General features: G+C 31.8%; 3 protein-coding genes across 3 annotated transcripts; 2 read left to right on the forward strand and 1 right to left on the reverse strand.

The window, feature by feature from the left end:
* Positions 1-338: 338 nt before the first annotated feature.
* On the forward strand, positions 339-833 carry LOTGIDRAFT_162675 (hypothetical protein; the record flags this gene model as incomplete). The annotated part of the gene is made up of 1 exon (XM_009058680.1): positions 339-833. One exon carries the CDS (start codon positions 339-341, stop codon positions 831-833), a length of 495 nt encoding a protein of 164 aa, XP_009056928.1.
* A 3,013-nt stretch (positions 834-3,846) lies between these two features.
* On the reverse strand, positions 3,847-7,238 carry LOTGIDRAFT_66003 (hypothetical protein; the record flags this gene model as incomplete). The annotated part of the gene is made up of 7 exons (XM_009058606.1): positions 3,847-3,994; positions 4,543-4,667; positions 5,084-5,176; positions 5,699-5,784; positions 6,125-6,246; positions 6,452-6,611; positions 7,109-7,238. Coding segments are annotated over 7 exons (864 nt in total), but the record flags the coding sequence as incomplete, so codon positions are not given.
* A 4,628-nt stretch (positions 7,239-11,866) lies between these two features.
* On the forward strand, positions 11,867-17,804 carry LOTGIDRAFT_121112 (hypothetical protein; the record flags this gene model as incomplete). The annotated part of the gene is made up of 8 exons (XM_009058681.1): positions 11,867-11,943; positions 12,238-12,339; positions 13,632-13,803; positions 14,379-14,486; positions 15,115-15,264; positions 15,980-16,266; positions 16,950-17,074; positions 17,638-17,804. Coding segments are annotated over 8 exons (1,188 nt in total), but the record flags the coding sequence as incomplete, so codon positions are not given.
* Between the last annotated feature and the right edge of the window lie 1,034 nt (positions 17,805-18,838).

The following is an 18,838-nucleotide window of genomic DNA, read 5'->3' on the forward strand; positions in this document are numbered from 1 at the left end:
ACTGGCAAATATTCAGAATAAACACATGAGTAGCCTGGAAATTTCTTTACAATCAATTTCATAACACTTCAAACTTTTTTTGGCTGATTTTTTTTTAAGCACACAGTGGACATTATAGAAAAGATTTTTTCTGAGCATTTTTATCATTATTTGCATTTGTTTACACTTGTTTGCTGGTGTTTGCTTCTGTTTAGGCTTTTTAGTCGGACCGTCTCTAAGAGTATTTAATTCATATGATATAACTAATAATAAGTTTCTAATTTTCTGGATAAAAAGAATAATCATATGGTATCAGAATATGAGAAAATGATGTTTGTTTTCACTTTTATTCCAGTACCATGGTGGAAAAGTTAAAAAATGAGAAATACAGTAATTTGATGATGGAATTGGCTGTTGAAATTGAACCCAGTGAATTTCATATACTGCTCATGGGTGTGTACACCCGAAAGCTGATAAAGCGAAGGGAAATGGAGAAAGTGTCTAATTTTTCCCAGCTAATATCCTTCCTAACAGGCCCAGTCCTCTCACCAAAGAATGTTAAGCTCCTATCAGATCTCTTATACCGAATTGAACGTAAAGATTTAAAAGCACGCATTGATGAATTTGCACGGGAATTGGAGTTTTTGGAGACTCAGTGTTTACATCCTTCACAAAATATACATCTAGAGAATGATCTTCCTGCCATCCAGCAAGAAATAGATAGTGACAATAAATATGATTATGAAAATGAATTGGACGATGATGAGATGATTGATTCACAAAACAGCTGTGTGAGCATGAGAAGTCTTACTGATGAAGAAAAGAGAGATCGAGAGTTGGCTTGTGACTTTTAGACCACCATTGTTTGAATGTTTAAAAGAGATTATTCTTTTAAGAATCACTGGCAAGTTGCAATAAACAAAATTCTAAAAGTTAAAAGGATTGTAAATGTTTGATTGACGACACTAATCACAAAGGCCATGAGTAATATAAGCATATTTCGCGATTAGTGAGGTCATCAAACACTTAGTTGTAGTGGAATTGTAAAAACCACAGATGTCTGATTAAAAATTTGAATGGTTCAACTTGATGCTATCAGTGTTCCCTTTAAAGGCAGATGCATGCCAGCTTCATGACATCGGGTATTGTGGCCTTAATTGTTGCCTGCTTGAGTTTTTGTTTATAATGTGAATGTTTTGTGAATTTCATTTGGTTTAATAGGTGTGCACTGCCTCTAAATTATTTCACAAAAATAATGTTGATCAAAAGAATGGACTAATAAAAAGCAGGTAAGAGTGTTGGCTGAAAAGTTCTAAGCCTGTGTGGGATATGCCACCAACAAGTGCAATAATTCAATGAATCATAGACATAGAACCTGAAACTGTAGGGTTATTATTGTCTAGGTACCATATCATCTTGTGAACATACTAACAATGGAAATAACCAGAAATCAATAAAAATGGCTATAGAGGGTTCTGTTTGTTTTTTTTTGTATCAAAATAAATAACGACTTTTATCTCTATGTAACCTGTAAATATTAGAATTGAATTATTTTGTTGTTTAGTTGTGAGGTATGGAAATTGTTTGCATGCCTGTTTTCATAGTATGATGCTTTTTTGAAAATGTTGTGAATATTTCCATATTAAATCATGTAATTGGTTTTGAAAAAATAGCAAGCTTAGCTAGTGAAGTATTTTTATTTATAATTATAGAGGTTACTTGTTGTTATTTAATAACTCTCGCTCAAATAAATTTGGATTGTTGATTGTTTCAACAGCTTGGCATGTATTGATACAGTTGAACTCTGTAGTATTTTTAGACAATTTTTACAAATTATTTGAAAGAAAGTGAGAACAAACATTCTTGCAGCATTTATTTTTATTAAAGGAAGTCAAAATATACAACTTTTTGTCTGAATATTGACACCTATTTTTCACCATGTCAAAATGTGATACAAGCCTTTCCATAAAATAAATTGGTGCCTTATGATTCTTACTTACAGCCATTTTGATGTTAGTTAGAAAATCCTTTGAACCATGTCTAATTTTGTAGCACATTTAAAACTAGATCCAGTACCTCGGCCAGTGCTTTACACATTTATGAACTGCCTCAATACCAGTATTAAGGTTCGAATAGACAGTGTATGATGTTCAATGTGGTATAAGGTATGGGATTAACGATAATGTACAAAATAGAACATGATTGGCTTCTACTATTTTATATGATAATCCTGCACCAGATGCCAGACATCATCTACTTTCACCTTAAATCTTAATTTGTTTTTCTGTATTGTAATACCCATTGAATAGGGTGACAATAATTTAGTTCTGTTTATATCAATTTAATTTAATTTTGTATCAATATATTTTTTTTATTGTTTTTTTAAGTTTTCTAATGAAGACATTTTTAACCAATCAAACCATGTCACATAGGACCAGTTTCTTGATGACAATGACAAATTGTGGGATGGCGAAATTCAAAGTAAATTGTATTACTTACTCATTACATATTGAACAATATTGAAATTGAAGACTTGGGCATAGCTATCTTTCCCGTTAACATTATTTATAAATTCTAGTCATATAAATATATACATCTTTTTCTTTCATATCATGTTTCTTTCTATCTATTATCTGAGGAAATTCTTCTTTTTAGTTGTGTCCAGAGTTGACTTGATTTTGTCATATTTAATGAATTGTTTTTGTTAATAAAATCTTCTGTTAAATTTATTTTGTTGAAGAATATTGAACACACCTTTTCAGTTAAAATCCCCACATATATTTTTATTATTTCTAGTACCTGTAATTAACATTCATTTGTACATTCATCATTTGCTTTGCTCTTTTCGTTGTGGTTAATATCTTTTCCTATTCATGTATTATAAGGCCTGAAGAAGCATTGTACATAACGCGAAAATCTGCTTCATTAAAGTGACAGTAAAAGATAGATTTTGAATTTTTATCTGTATCATTTATGTACAAATTTGATTGGAGTTGCAGTTTCTATTGTGCACCTTGTCTCTCTGAAGGGAACGGAAACCAACTGATTCAGATGGCCTGATATATGAATTTTGAGCATTTAGAAAACTTAAGTTCCATTTCAAACTAAGACTTTCAACAAGCCCGAGGATGCTACTGCATATGTGTTAGGACTGAAATAGGCTCTCTTACACTGAAATGGCATACACTAGCACAGACATCTATCATCTGAGAAATGTGTTAATTCATCTGAGAAATGTGTTAATTTCACGCGTTTTTCAAGGGCAATAACTCAAAAACCGTTCATCAAAAGTTAAATTCCACCTTGTCCAAGATCTCACTAATATAAATGATCACACCAAATTTCATTAAAACTGGAGTCTCTATAGTGTTCACAAACAAATTTTAGCGAGTTTTTACTGAGTCAAGGGCAATAACTCAAAAACCATTCATTGAAAAATCTTCAAATTCAAACTTGACAAAGATCTCATGAATATAAATGATCACACCAAATTTCATATAAATCGGATAAAAACTGTAGCCCCAATTGTGGACAGACGGAAGGACCGCTGATAAAATACTACCACATAATAATGTGGGCGTATAAAGAGCTGGAAAACCTCAATACAATCTACTTTATCCTACATCTTTTTATTTATAAAATCGCAGATTTACATAATGAATTCAGACAATGTCACATTTTCTGGACTTTCAGTTTTTAAATGAACACTTTTTTAATTCCAGACATTCCACTCAATGGACTATTGTCTAAAACAGATGATTGTGAGCTGAAACAAAATACTTCAATAGTTCCAATTTACTTTAAAGGTGCAAGTCCTAGTTTAGCCCTCAATTCATTAGCTTCCTGTATTTCTTGTGATTTATCACTTGAATGGTGATTATCACGATCACGTTTTCTGTCCTTATCACGTTTGTCACGACTTCTTTCTCCTCTGTCTTTGTGAGATCTATCCTCATCACGATGATGTCTATCTCTTTTACTCTTTTTACTTTTCCGATGCCTGTCATCATCATCTCTGTGTTTTCTACCTGAAATTAAACAGAATTGTTTAAATACCTGATCCTGTAACAAAACTTAAACCACTAGGTATAATTTGCTCAATAGATTACCATAAACATGCCTCTCTTCCTTGGAAAGAAACAGTTCCCTGTTATAGATGATCTGATTGGGAAAAAAGAAGATAAATAATGATCTCATTTTTATTAAATAAACTTTTTACCACGACTTGATAAACTCCTATAATATAACATTTTTACATTTCCATTGTCAAACATACCTGGTGATCTGTGACGCTTCTCACGTCGTTCCTTTTCACGACTTCTTGATCTGTGTTTATGACGTTCCCTTAAAAAGAGATTAATATCTAAGTATGGGATTCATTTCGATACTTTCTGCGATAAAATTTTTTTTATTACAGTCATCCGAGCCAACTATCTTATCATGGGTTCAAAATTTATGTTTTCTTTATCACTCAAAATCCCTGAAAAAGACTAAGCAATGTTGATATTATCTCTGCAGTGAGCAGGTGCTTTTATCATTAAGTCAATTATAAAATGAAATTACCTTCTATGTGGAGACCGAGATCGACTACGTTTGTATTTGGGTGAGGGACTCCTTTTTGGTTTATCTACATCTTGATATTTGATTCTAGGTTGATTCCTTTCTGGTGAAGGACTTCTAGCTACTTCCTAATAAAACATATTATAATGTCATTAAAATTTTTATGCAATTTCCAAGCTATCTATATTTTTAGAATGCTTGACAAATGAGAAAAGATAGATAATCTGGTAGGATTTTTAGTTTTTTTAAAATGCTTGTAATCAATGAGTTCAATAATACTACTGGTATTATACCAGCTAATAGAAATTTATTTCAGTTATCCACATAACTTTTTAGAATTATTTTCCAATGAGTTATTAACATTCTAATGAGCAGTTATTGCTGGTGTCCTGATGATATTAGCAATATAAACATTAAAGAACATTTTGTTCTGCACAAGTGTAACCATCAAAGACATTTTCCATTGAATTGTATTGAAAACAGACATCAGATTTCTGAGTTCTGAGATGTGATACAGATAGCTCAATATGATGAAATAACATACCTCATCCTCTGAAGTGTCCATTTCATCTAAATCTTCTTCTAATGGACTGACTCTAACTTCTAGCTCATTGCTTTCTTCTAATACTTGTCTTTTCTACAATAAACAATATACAAATAATAATGTAGAATTGGCTACTGAAGATATGAAACTTTAATCTGTTAAGAAGGAGAATACAAATAATTGTGTATTTAATGATCTCTTGAAAAAAAGATTTCCTTTGATGAAATGAAGTTTTATGTCCTTCTGTAATGAAGACGTGTTATGCAAAGCAGTGTGCAATGAAGGTTTTTTTGCTAGGACAGCAGAATAAGCCTTTTAAGTCTTTTACTGTGCACAGCCTGTAGCACATAGGGCCTCAGTAATTGTCCCATATCTTAACAACTAGACACTTTTTCTATTTCAGCTCATCTGACCTGTATCACTGACACGGGGGAAACCAGGTTGAAAAATCCCAATGTATTATTTCAACTTATACCAGGATGTAACCCTGCACCCTCAGATTAGTGAGCAAGTGTCTAACTCACTTAGCCCCTGCAGCTCCTGCTGTTGAAAGCAATGTCACCATAAATAGAGAGACTTTGGAAAAGAATATGTTTGATAAAAATTAAAACTCACTTGTAATCGAGGTAAAATTATATCTACAACTCTTTCTTCACGTAATAACTCATCTATAAATTCGTCCATATGTAATATCTCAAATTCTATAAATAACAATATTTTTAAACATACAATATCATTCTGAAGGCAAAGTTTGACACAAGTCAATAGAACTTCATTCCATATAACAGTAGCACATTGTTCTTACAATATGACATTAGGTATGTCTACAGTGAAAAAATCCTACTTCGACCCTACTTTTGACAATAGTTCACTTTTCTAGATTTATAGTACGTTCTTTGTTTTAATTCATTGCAAACAAACAGCAATGCCATTTTTAAAATCTTCCAATATTTCATAGAATGCTTATATTGATTATTCCAGAAAATTTGTGGCAGCATCGCATTAAAAACAAGCAATTTACTGAAAATATTAAAAACGTACCACCATTTCTGTTCATTCTTTTCATTTTTCTGTAATCTAAATATAATGGTTCTAGATACTTGTAACAGTCTAATGATGTCCCTGTTAACCTCATATATATAGCACCTAATGCACGAACATATCTAAAAATAAGTATATCAATTAATCAAAGTATCAACGAATTTCAACCATGTTTGAGTTTGGATAAGCAAATTATTGACAACAATACTACTCTATATTAATGTAGATAAAGTAAAATTCTTGCCCGCAGAAAAATATATCATTAATCTGGGCTTTTACACAATAAAAGTCTATAAGCTTATTCTCACTAATGACGAGGGCACTTACTTGAAATCTTCATTTTTAATGAATTCAACAACAATGTCTTTTTCAGGTTGAATTTGCAACATTTTGAGTATAAGACATAAAAAATCTGTTGGTTTCACATTTCCACCAAATACACCACCTATATATTTCAATTCCATAGCTTTATCAACCAGAAGAGCAGCTGAAAAAATATTTTGGTAATTCAAATCCAAGTCTATAAGATTTAAGAACTGGACAAAAATTAAACTTGCATCAAATTGGGCTCATTGGAATTTAAATATTTTTTAGTTCTACTGGAAATGTATAAAAAAACAACAAATAAGGAACTAACATTTAAATTTGATTACCACCTTCGGAGGTGTAGAAAAATCCCCAAGTTTTCTGACCCTACTCCAGCCAAGAAGTGCCAAAATAGGCTGGAACACAGGTAGATGTTTTGTACCAAGTAGCATTCCAGTTCGCGAGACAGACAAGATCGGTTAGCATTTATAGTTGAACAAGACATGCATTATCTGGAAATGTTTCTATACATAAATAATAGCAATTTATTTTCAAGCAATGCCATGATCAAAATATAAAAAAAAATTTTTTGGTATGGCCATGGGAAAAATGATTGTTGTCTGTAGCCATGGACCGGCAGTTCATAGGTAAAAGAGAAAAGTAAGATGTTGGCAAAACCTGTGAGAGCAAAACATTCTTCTTTCCAGTAACGACATTCGTATATTCGAGTTCTGATGATTTTTTCAATCAAATATTGAGGATTTGTCCCCTTGATTGAATGCGCATCTTTCACTGTGCGATTCGCCATTTTTATTTCTTCATCTCGCAAAAACTCACCAAATCTCGCAAAATTGCGTGCACCTGTCGGTGACGTCGAATAATTTTTTGATTAAGAGTGTAAGACATGAAACATAATTTGATGTTGAGTTGACTAAATGAGTTTTAGAAAATCCACTGTGGTTAAAGAACCGCCCACCGTATGAGCTAACAGGTGGTCAATGATAAAATATTTTTGATGTTTCGACAACTTTATAAAATAATCGAAAAGTACGCGGAAGCCCGAATGATGTATTTGGCGGGAATATAGATGTCGCATTGGTCGACAATAACAAATAACATTACTAACTTTTTAAAAGTTTACAGATAAAAAAGATATCTCAAAAATGCCGACTGCAAGGCAATATTTTACAGATGATGATGAAGGAAAATGGATCGGAGTTGGAGAAATTAAAGAAGAAAGACGACGGACGTCTGAAAAACATTTTAGGTAAATCTAACAGATGTCGACAGAAAAAATAGGCCCTGTTAAATGGAGACTTTCCTCATCTCCACAGTTTTAAACCTATTTAGATACCTCGGATCTGCAAAATCCAGATAAATTTGGAAAGATGAACATTTTTGTAGTTCAGTCATACCATCATTTTCTCCATGCACCATTTATGCCAAGGCTGCTTTTCCATCAAAGGTTTTTTTTAATGAAAATGATCTTGCATTGTCAATTTAAAACTGCATGCATAGCTTAAAAAAAGATAGTTAATAAATGGCTTTCATGAGTAATCAGATTGGTTTCTAATTTTCTTGTTCTTCGTACAGTGTAGACCTGTGACTTAAATAATTGACAGTATCATAGTATGAAATTATCTTGTCTTTTAGGGGACTAGAGTTAAACAACAATAAATATGCCATCAATGATTTTGTTTTGATATCCAGTAGTGAAGATGAAGATATAGAAACAGCTTATATTGCTCAAATAAAACAACTATATGAAAGAGGTAATTTTATATGCACTGTGGATTATGATTATCTTATAGGAGTTTGATGTTAATGGTTTTTGACAGAGGAGTTCTTTAACTGTTGTTACAGTATTATGTTTTGGGCAACTGCTTGTCATTTGTCATTGCATAAAGAAATTTCAGTAGTAGTAGCCTGGAACACAAGAATAGTGCTTTGAATGGATTAATTAATATATCCATACATACTTATAACTCCCGAAACGATCTTATAAACATAACAACATGGCAATGAAAGAAGACAAAATGGTGGATCCTCAACATTGAATCGCGCTATTTTCGAAGGGAAAAAAAACTCAAAATTTAATTCACTGTCCATTTTGGGGTAAAAAAACTGTGCATTATATTCAGAAATATACGGTACACTGCTTTAATCAATACATTTTAATAACTTATGTTATATAGCAGAATGTGCAATAGTAGAACTAGGATTAGTGATTTATCTAATCAAGTCTATACCATTTTGAAGTAATCTCAAACACTCACTTATATTTACATATTCTAATTGAATGTTTTATATTTTTAAGGAAATGCCACTAAGCACCGTAAAGCAACAAGACTAGCTACAGTACAATGGTATTGGAGGTCTAACGAATTACCTAAACGTATTTATAATAAAATAATACAAGATGAAGGAGTTCCTGATGAACGTGAAGTATTTCTTGTGTATGATAAGAGTATTGATAATGATGTTGAAGTTACTAGTATCATTGGAAAATGTTCAGTAAGTCTTTTCCTATAGTGATTTTTACAGTGACCAAACGAAAGCTCATTGCAATGGGATTCAAACTTTTGAGCCATTTAAGTTATCTTTTTTTCAGATATTTTAATGTGTCAATTTTTTGAAAAAATTATTTAAGAAGTATTTTGATAAGTACAAAAAATACTAAATGAAAAATATTGAATTTATTATTAATATTAAAAATTGGCTGATTGTGATTTGACTCGATTTGGCTAAGCCTTTTATACTATTTTAAATTTTAGATTGAAGAATGTGAATTTCTACCAGATGTATTGGCCAAGTCTAAATCACAGAAAGACTGTCCTCAATTTTATGTGCGGAAAAAAATATGTGGTTCCAACATTTTACCTATTGTTGAAACTGATGCAGAAGGGAGTTTTTCTAGTGGTGTCGTCAAAACAACTACTAGAACACGGACACCACTTAAACAAAATGGGCAGATAAATAATAATAATTCTCATTCAAAAAATGGTTTGACATCAGATAGTGACAAATTTTATAAAGAATCTCTTAGTGTTGTGCCCATTACAAAATTAAAGTTCTGTGAGGAGAAAATTAAAGGGACTGATGAAACCATACCTAGGAGTGTCAAAAGGAGTATTGTCCGATCACCATCAGATACTGATTCCAGCATGTGTAAGGAAAATATTGTTAGTGTGAAACCAAAATCTCAAAGACAAAGTTCACGTCCTATGGAGAATAATAATAATAATAATGCTACAGTGACACCTATTGTTATACGTGGGGGATTAACTAATAATGCTGTCGCTTTCAAAAGGAAGTCAGCTGGTGCATCTCCTGTTTTACAAGAAGAAAAGAAGACTGGAAAGAAGACTGGAAAGAGAATAGGTGTGTATACAAATTTTGTATTAAAAAATATCGGAACTCTAATGAATGAATATTGTAAAAAGTGATCAAATCTGCCTGCATTTAAGAGATGTGATGGTAAAGTAATTGAACATTTTTCAGTGACCCTGTTTCTTCATTTGACAGTCAATAACAATAATACTGATGAATAAGTACTAACGATTTGAACCACAAAACGAAACCTGAAGTCCTAATCATATACAAGTAAGGACGGTTCTAAAGTTTTATTTAATGTTTTGTAAAGATTCATTGATTGATTTGCTGAATGAAGAATGATTTGGAAGTATTATTGAATATTAAACATTTTCTGTAACTGTTGAAGCTGTTACTTATTTTTTCTAATTGCAGATTTGAAAAGTCCCCAGTATCAGAAGTTCAAAAAATCAGATGTAGTGGATTTTTTTATGTCTGATAGTGCTAGTGATGATGATAGTGTATCGGTGTTGTCAACAGCATCAACATCTACTATGAATAGTAAAATAAGTAGGAAATCCAAATCTGTTAGTAATGCAGATGAAAGTTTAGGGAGTAATGAATCTAAACTTATCAGGAAATCTCGGCGTTCTGTAGCTGCTCCTAGAATAGAATCTGACAAATGTGTGACCCCAACCAGGGCCAGCAGACGACAAAATGATAAAAATATTGATTCAGACTGTTGGTCTCCTACTAAAAGATGTCGGACAGAGCCGAGACCGAAGACTAAACCTCTAACTGCAGCTCTTGATAGCCCTGCTAGAATAAATAAAAGGTTGTCACAAAAAGGCAGCCAAACGGAAAAAGCTAAGAAAGTACCTTCAGTAGTTGTAAAACGATTATCAGAAAATAATTATACCTCTATTAGAAACAAAACTCCTGATGCCCGTCCTGTGCGTAGACAACTACACGATACTTTTGAAAAAGAGAGGACCAAAAGTAAAACCCAAACTGTTGACAGGGAAAATAAAGGAAGCAGAAACCAGCCAAAGCGTGGCGTTAAAGACACATCTAAGTAAATAATAATTATAAGACTGTTAATATTTAATAGGGTTAACAGACCTATGATTTATTCCTTTACCAGCTGATAATGCCTGATTCAGATATCTGTATTGCTTCAGTTAGTCCAAAAAATCAACTGAAATGCACTTTGTTTAGACTAGTATTTCTTCGTCGAAACATTCTTGCTGGAAGTTTATGACCGATGATTTTGTCACTAATAACTGCATGCAATGTTGTTCGTCGAATTCTAGAAGTTAAAGGAAGGCATAAATGGTTAATCATACCATGATTATAGTACAGGGAATTCAAGAAAGGAACTTTTAGATGTAAGGGTAGCACATTTAGGCAACTGCTCCTTAACGCAGTAATTCCTTTTTATTTCCAGAAAGCTGTTAGATTGGAGTATTGATGAAGATTTTGATAATTTTGTACCAGGAGAAGAAATATCAAGTTCTGAATCTGAGTTGGATACATCTGATGATGATTCTGTAGTATCTGAGCTCTCAACATCAAGTCGGTCTAAGAAAACTCCAGCTAAAAATAAGAAAACGCCCAGTCGACCAAAAACACCTAGTCGATCAAAAACACCTAGTCGGTCAAGTGTTAAAACACCAAAGGTATTTTTTTATGAATTTAATCTCACTTTCAAGGTTTCGTAGAAGCTGTTCAATACAGAGGACCAAATTACAAAAACTTTCTTTCTAGCTTTAGCTATTTCTTTATGAGAATGTTCAATTCAATAAAATCAATTTTGAAATTAGATTACAGTATTTCTTCAGAACTGGGAAATGCAGATAAAACATTTATTATTGGTAGATTCTTGTTTGGTTATAAATTGTTTAGTTGTATAGTTAACACCTGATGGTACTTCTCTTGGAGGAGTCCACTACCACACAACTTTTACTCCTGATTTTGCCATGCTTTGGATGAGATATTGATTAACGGAATTGTCTTGCTTGTATGGACTTTTTATTGTATAGTCTTTTGCACACTTAACTATGAAACATCTATTGTAAAGCTGTATTGTATGTTTTTTTCCAGGGTAGAAAATCTGTTTTGGGTTCAGCTACACCAATCATTCCAAAACGTCCACAACAAATTTTGTCCCCAACCAGTGCTTTAGAGGAAGCTCGAGCCAGGTAAGTTATACATAAACCTGCTTCATAAAGTTATTATGAATTTGGCGACATATTTATTCAGAAAGATTATGGGTTATTTACAATCAAGCTGAGGATAAGAGGTTTTGATCACAAGATCTGCGCTATTGCGAGCTTTCAAACAGTACAACACCCAAGATATGTTACATACAAAATTCAAAATTCCTTTCCATCAAATGACTCCAATCATCAACTTTAAGTATGGTATATTTCAAATTCCTCTTTCCAGTTAGAGTTTGCTGATGAGGGTTTATCATATATTATATTTTATTATAGACTACATGTATCAGCTGTTCCAGATAGTTTACCATGTCGAGAGAAAGAATTCTCAGATATTTATTCTTTTGTTGAAAGTAAATTATATGATGGCACTGGAGGGTATGTTTTCTTTTATTTTTTTTACACTCTGTGATGACTAGACTGTTTGCTTACAAGTTTAACTGTAGATGTTTCTTTGAGGACAAAATAAAAAAGAAAGCTACAAAAATACTCTATGCATGCATACATAAATTATGTATATCATAGCTATTCATCAATGGACTTATAAAGATGTGTGTATTTATACATAATTTACTAGGTTGAAATAGGTCAGTTGTCTGAAGATCGCGAAGCATTAAACTCTGAGCAACAACATGATTCAATTTATGTTATAATATTTCTATATCACTCTACAATTGATGTATTGGGCACTATTGTTACAAATAAAATACTCCATTATTAAGAACACATTGTATCAAGACATATGGATAAACAGGTGTATATTTATAGGTGTATGTATATTTATAGGTGTATGTATATTTTATAGGTGTATCTATATTTTATAGGTGTATCTATATTATCTATTTACAGGTGTATGTATATTTATAGGTGTATGTATATTATCTATTTATAAGTGTATGTATATTTTATAGGTGTGTGTATATATTTATATCTATTTATAGGTGTATGTATATTATCTATTTATAGGTGTATGTATATTTTATAGGTGTATGTATATTTATAGGTGTATGTATATTTATAGGTGTATGTATATTTATAGGTGTATGTATATTATCTATTTATAGGTGTATGTATATTTTATAGGTGTGTGTATATATTTATATCTATTTATAGGTGTATGTATATTATCTATTTATAGGTGTATCTATATTTTATAGGTGTATGTATATTATCTATTTACAGGTGTATGTATATTTATAGGTGTATGTATATTTTATAGGTGTATGTATATTTTATAGGTGTATCTATATTTTATAGGTGTATGTATATTTTATAGGTGTATCTATATTTTATAGGTGTATGTATATTTTATAGGTGTATGTATATTTTATAGGTGTATGTATATTTATAAGTGTATGTATATTTATAGGTGTATGTATATTATCTATTTACAGGTGTATGTATATTTATAGGTGTATGTATATTTTATAGGTGTATGTATATTTTATAGGTGTATGTATATTATCTATTTATAGGTGTATCTATATTTTATAGGTGTATCTATATTTTATAGGTGTATGAATATTATCTATTTATAGGTGTATGTATATTTTATAGGTGTATGTATATTATCTATTTATGGGTGTATGTATATTATCTATTTACAGGTGTATGTATATTTTATAGGTGTATGTATATGTTATAGGTGTATGTATATTATCTATTTATAGGTGTATGTATATATCAGGAGTACCAGGTACAGGTAAAACAGCCACTGTACATGAAGTTATTAGAACATTAGAAATTAATGTAGAGGAAGATGATCTACCTAAGTTTAAATATTTAGAAATTAATGGTATGAAATTAACTGAACCTAGACAAGCCTATGTACAGTTACTAAAGGTAGTTGAATTCTGCATCTAAATTATTTCATCAAAGATAAACTTTTATTACATACTTGTGTTACTCTACCAATAACAGGAGACTCAAGCCCTTGTAATAATTGTATCCATATTACACATGTATTGAATACAGTCTGAACATTTGTTACCATCACATTTAGGGCATTTTGAGCTGCAATGCTAGTTTCGAATAACTCAATTTAAAAACATGTTCAAACTCTCATGGGCTATAATTCCTACAAGCAATACCATTTTTACTGACTTATGACGTCCTTGTTTGTTTGTAAATATCAAGTGAATATCTCAGAAATCATCTTCACAATATCAAGCGATTACAAAGATTAGTAAACATGATTTATTGATAATAAACTTTCTGTCGTGGCCTTTGATTGGCTGTATATGCTAGCATACAATCCAATCAAATTACTGCATCGACAAACTTCTGTGGAACATGATAGGTGGCTATTGAAGGTATATACAGCAGTTTGTTATGGCTTGATATGAAGATGCTCAGATAATGAGCACACTCATCTCAAGTTTTGATGTCAGTCAAATCATTAGTTATTTTAATTTTAGGAATTAACAGGACAGAAAGCTACACCTGATCATGCAGCTGATTTATTAAATAAAAAATTCAGTACACCTGGACCGAGACGAGAAACAGTTGTTTTATTAGTAGATGAGGTAAACATTTTAATAGTTTATTTTGGCATTCGAAGGTTAAAACAGACTCTTGAAAGCACTGGCATTGGCATCAGAATTTTTCTTATCTTCCTTGAGGATGATTCAAACCCAAGGCACCCAATTGGCTAGCAAATGACATTCCAAGCTATTCTACTGTGTTTGGTGACACTGCTAAAAGGCCTGGCTGCAGTCAAAACCCCTCAAAATTTTAATTGATTGGGTTTATGTGTTTATCTTGACAAATTTTCTCTTATTGCAGTTCATGGCATAATACCTTCAGATTTTTCAACTCTGTTTCAATGATGTTAGTTGGAGGTGCTGACATGAAAAAAAAGTGTCTAGTTGTTAGGATGGGACAATAAACTTAGGTCTTGTGTGCTACAGACTGTTTATGTTAAGTTTCCTCGACAGTTGACAAGTTTGGTCAAGATTACTATAAATATTGAACGCTTAAAAAATTTGCCATCCAGGTTTTTAGGGGCGTAGACTTTAATATGTTTATATTGTATGGATATAAAATTCATCAGAGACCTTATTATATTAATTAATACAGCAGAGAAATTGATATTCCTGGTACCAAAATATATGTTTCTAAACCTTTCACGTTTTTTTTTCTCGTGTTTTTCAGCTTGATTTATTATGGACTCGTAAACAGGATGTGATGTATAATATATTTGATTGGCCAACCAAACAACATGCTAAATTAGTTGTTCTAGCTGTAGCTAATACTATGGATTTACCAGAACGTATTATGATGAAGAGGGTCTCTAGTCGATTGGTGAGAAATTACTATTAAGTTCTCATTATTAAAGCATAGAACACTAACACTCAATTATTAAAGGTGTGGTCTATTTTGGAGATTTTTGTCTCTGAATCGAATCTTGAAGAAAATCTCGCGTGTGCCTGTGCTTTTATGACAAGATTATCATGTCGCCAACAGGATTTATAATATCAAACAAGTTTGATAATTGTCTCTGATAGTTTTATCGTCTGCAAGACAGACCGTCATCATCCAATCAGATTCATTTTCCTTTCAATTGCATGCTCTGCACGTGATTATCGACAAGGTGGAAAATGAGCGATTGGAGATTTTTGTCTCCTTGTGTGCCAGTGCCAGTCGTTGAAGCTCAAGAGATGACTCTAATCAGGGACAAAATTCTCCGACCAAACCGCTTGTATGCCCGCACCTTAACTATTTCACATTTAGAATTGATTGAATACGATGGAGTCCACATTTTGTCAGATAACTAAAAGATTTAAATTGTATGTACATGTATATCCACATTTTGGAATTTTTGAACTTTTGGAGAAATAATTCTTCATTTACAGCCCAAAGATTTGTTGAAAGTGGCTTGTCAAAATTGTTGTGTAGGAATGTTTCCATTCAATGCAAATGACAGACGCAAAATATTTCTTCCCACACAAATGTTTCTGAATTCATGCATGGTTGATTTCCAGGAACAATTTTCTAGAAATTGACTTTGTTTTTTCAGGGTTTAACAAGAATGACATTCCAACCCTATACATTTAGACAGTTAGAAAATATTGTAACATCAAGAATGAAAGGCTTGAGGGTGTTTGATGACGATGCTTTACAACTTGCTGCTAGAAAAGTTGCTGCTGTATCAGGGGATGCCAGAAGAGCTTTAGATATTTGTAGAAGGTCAACAGAGATAGCTGAATCTTTACATAAAGGAAAAGGTGAAATCTTGGTGGGAATGTTACATGTTAATACAGCTTTAGAAGAAATGTTTTCTTCACCAAAAATAGTAGCTATTAGGTGAGAAAATATTAAAAACAAATTTGTCTTTTTAGTATTTGAACCTAATGACCTATTGGCCTATTGGCCCTAAACTTACATTGTTTCATCTTAAATTACACTGACTAAATTACAAAGTACAATGAAAGTGGTGAAAGCTCATCTTGTACTGTCATCTAGTGTTTTGGATATAAAATCCATCATCACCAATTAATGTACTCCTGGTGTCTTGCAGCTTTTTGTGATTAATGATTTGATTTGGTTTTTAGTGGTTGATAATATCACAGAACATCATCATTCATTATTGTTAGGTTTTATAGCACAGTCAGTTAGAGTGTTGGTTCTTAACATGACGTCATTTGCTTGGTTACGTTGAGCGAATGGTGGCTGTGGGTTTAATTCAGGATGGGGGTGTGATAGTCCGATGACCTTGAATAAGTCATCTTCACTCATAACTCCGGTCAGCCCAGCTGTAAATGGGTACTGATAATCCGGGAAAGATCAATGCTAAGAGGTTTCGCCAAAGACCAGCTGGAAGAAAGGATCCTTAACTGTGAACCAAAGTTGTTATCCTTGTAAAATATAGTTCTTTCTTTTTTTCTTTCTACGATTGTTTTTGATGCTGTATAATCTTAAATCTCTGACAGTTCCTGGGTTAGTAGTCAAAAAGTTCTGGTTATTAAGATTATGTTTGTCTCTTTCAGAAACCTTTCAGCCCAGGAACAATTATTTTTACGTGCTGTGGTTGCTGAGTTTCAGAGAACTGGTGTAGAAGAATCAGAATTTTCTAAATTGTATTCCCAACATTTATCATTATGTAGATTTGAAAGTAAGTCGCCATTTTCATTTTTAAATGTTTAAAAATCCAAAAGCCTTGCTGTTAGTAGGATGTTAAAGAATGTTTTGTCAATGCACCATATTAATACAAATACACATCATATGATCACCTTGAATAAGTAATCATAAAGCCAATGGAAAGCTGATAGACAAGAACAAGTTGTCTACGTCTATTTTTGGTTGCCTGTATTTTGTAAATTGAACAGTTCTACTTTATTGCAAGGATAGTTTTTAAGTTATGATGAAAAATCCTTTATTTCTCTAAGGGAATACTCCTCTTAGAATGGACATAAAATTTTAAGTCTCAAACTTGGTCAATAAGAGAATTATCAGTTGGACTTACCATGTGCCATGACTATATAAAGCAATATGTCCATTGTAGTTAATAAATATTGAAGCATGTTTCAAAGTAATTTAATGAATTATTACTTAATTTAATGAATTATTACTTAGTTTAATGGATTTATTGGGTTATAGAGGGATTCTGTTGTATAGTTAAGTCCACTTCTGAACAAAATTTTTTGTCATTCAAAGAGGTTGTATATTATTTTTTAGGTATTCAACCACCAACTACATCTGAATTAGCTGGTATGTGTTCAAGATTAGGGAGTATGCGGTTATTACTAGTAGAACATGGCCGACAAGATCTATATATGAGAGTCAGGTTAAATATTAGTCAAGATGATGTCTTATATGCTCTACGTGATACAGAATTCAGTTGATGACAAGTTTACTTTAATTTTTGTAATATTAATTATGTACGTGTCTTTCAATTTGTTATAAGGAATTCATAAGCTGTTTTTTAGCTTTTGTGTGTGTATCATAGACACTTCTAGCATCAATTTCTATCAGACATCTGTGGTTCCTGCAGTTCCACAAAAACTAAGTGTTTGATGACTTCACTAATTACGAAGAGCCTTGTGTAATTAAGCATATTTTGTAATCATATTATTAGTAACATTATCAAACACTTAGTTTAAGTGGAATTGCAGGAACCACAGACATCTGATTGAAAATTAGAATGGTGCAAATTGATGCTATCAATTTCCCCGATACACATAAAAAATTGAGGTAACCTCTGTACAATCCTTTTAAGGTATTCAAAAGCCAGAGACACTTATAGATTCTATTTGTGTCATTCAAGATTTCCTTTAAAACCAGAAAATTTTGACCAGAGTATAATATCACTGTAAAATATCACTTCACATGGTTTTTTGGATAGTGACAAAATGGTGAAGTTTTATTTTGGGATAGTGAATTAATATATATATATATGATATATATTTATAGTTTGGCATGGACGAAGTGTAAAGACTAAACATTTTCCCTGTTCTTAATGTTCATTACTCTCATTTTTATTTTCAACAGTCAATGATATAAGTTGTAATTTGTGCATGTTTGTATATTATTTATTGTAAGTAGTGTATACATTATGTCTTTCTATTATGCATCAGAAAATTTTTAAATAAAAATCATACATCATGATGGTAATATTTGAGAAAAATTATGTATTGTATCATATTCTATAATTCATTATTTCTATCAAAGTATCAGGAAATCAATTAAAATCATGAAATACCTTTTTTCATATACCATATCAATAAAAAATACTGGAAACCAAACTTGACTATCTTTTATATATTGTCCAGTATAATACAGAATAGACTTTTTCCTGCTACCCTGGTGTTTCATGCCAGTAGACATGACAATACTGGTCCTGTAGAACATGGTATAGTAGATCTTCTCTCAATATGTT

Source organism: Lottia gigantea (assembly GCF_000327385.1).
Source record: "Lottia gigantea unplaced genomic scaffold LOTGIsca_35, whole genome shotgun sequence".
NCBI lineage: Eukaryota > Metazoa > Mollusca > Gastropoda > Lottiidae > Lottia > Lottia gigantea.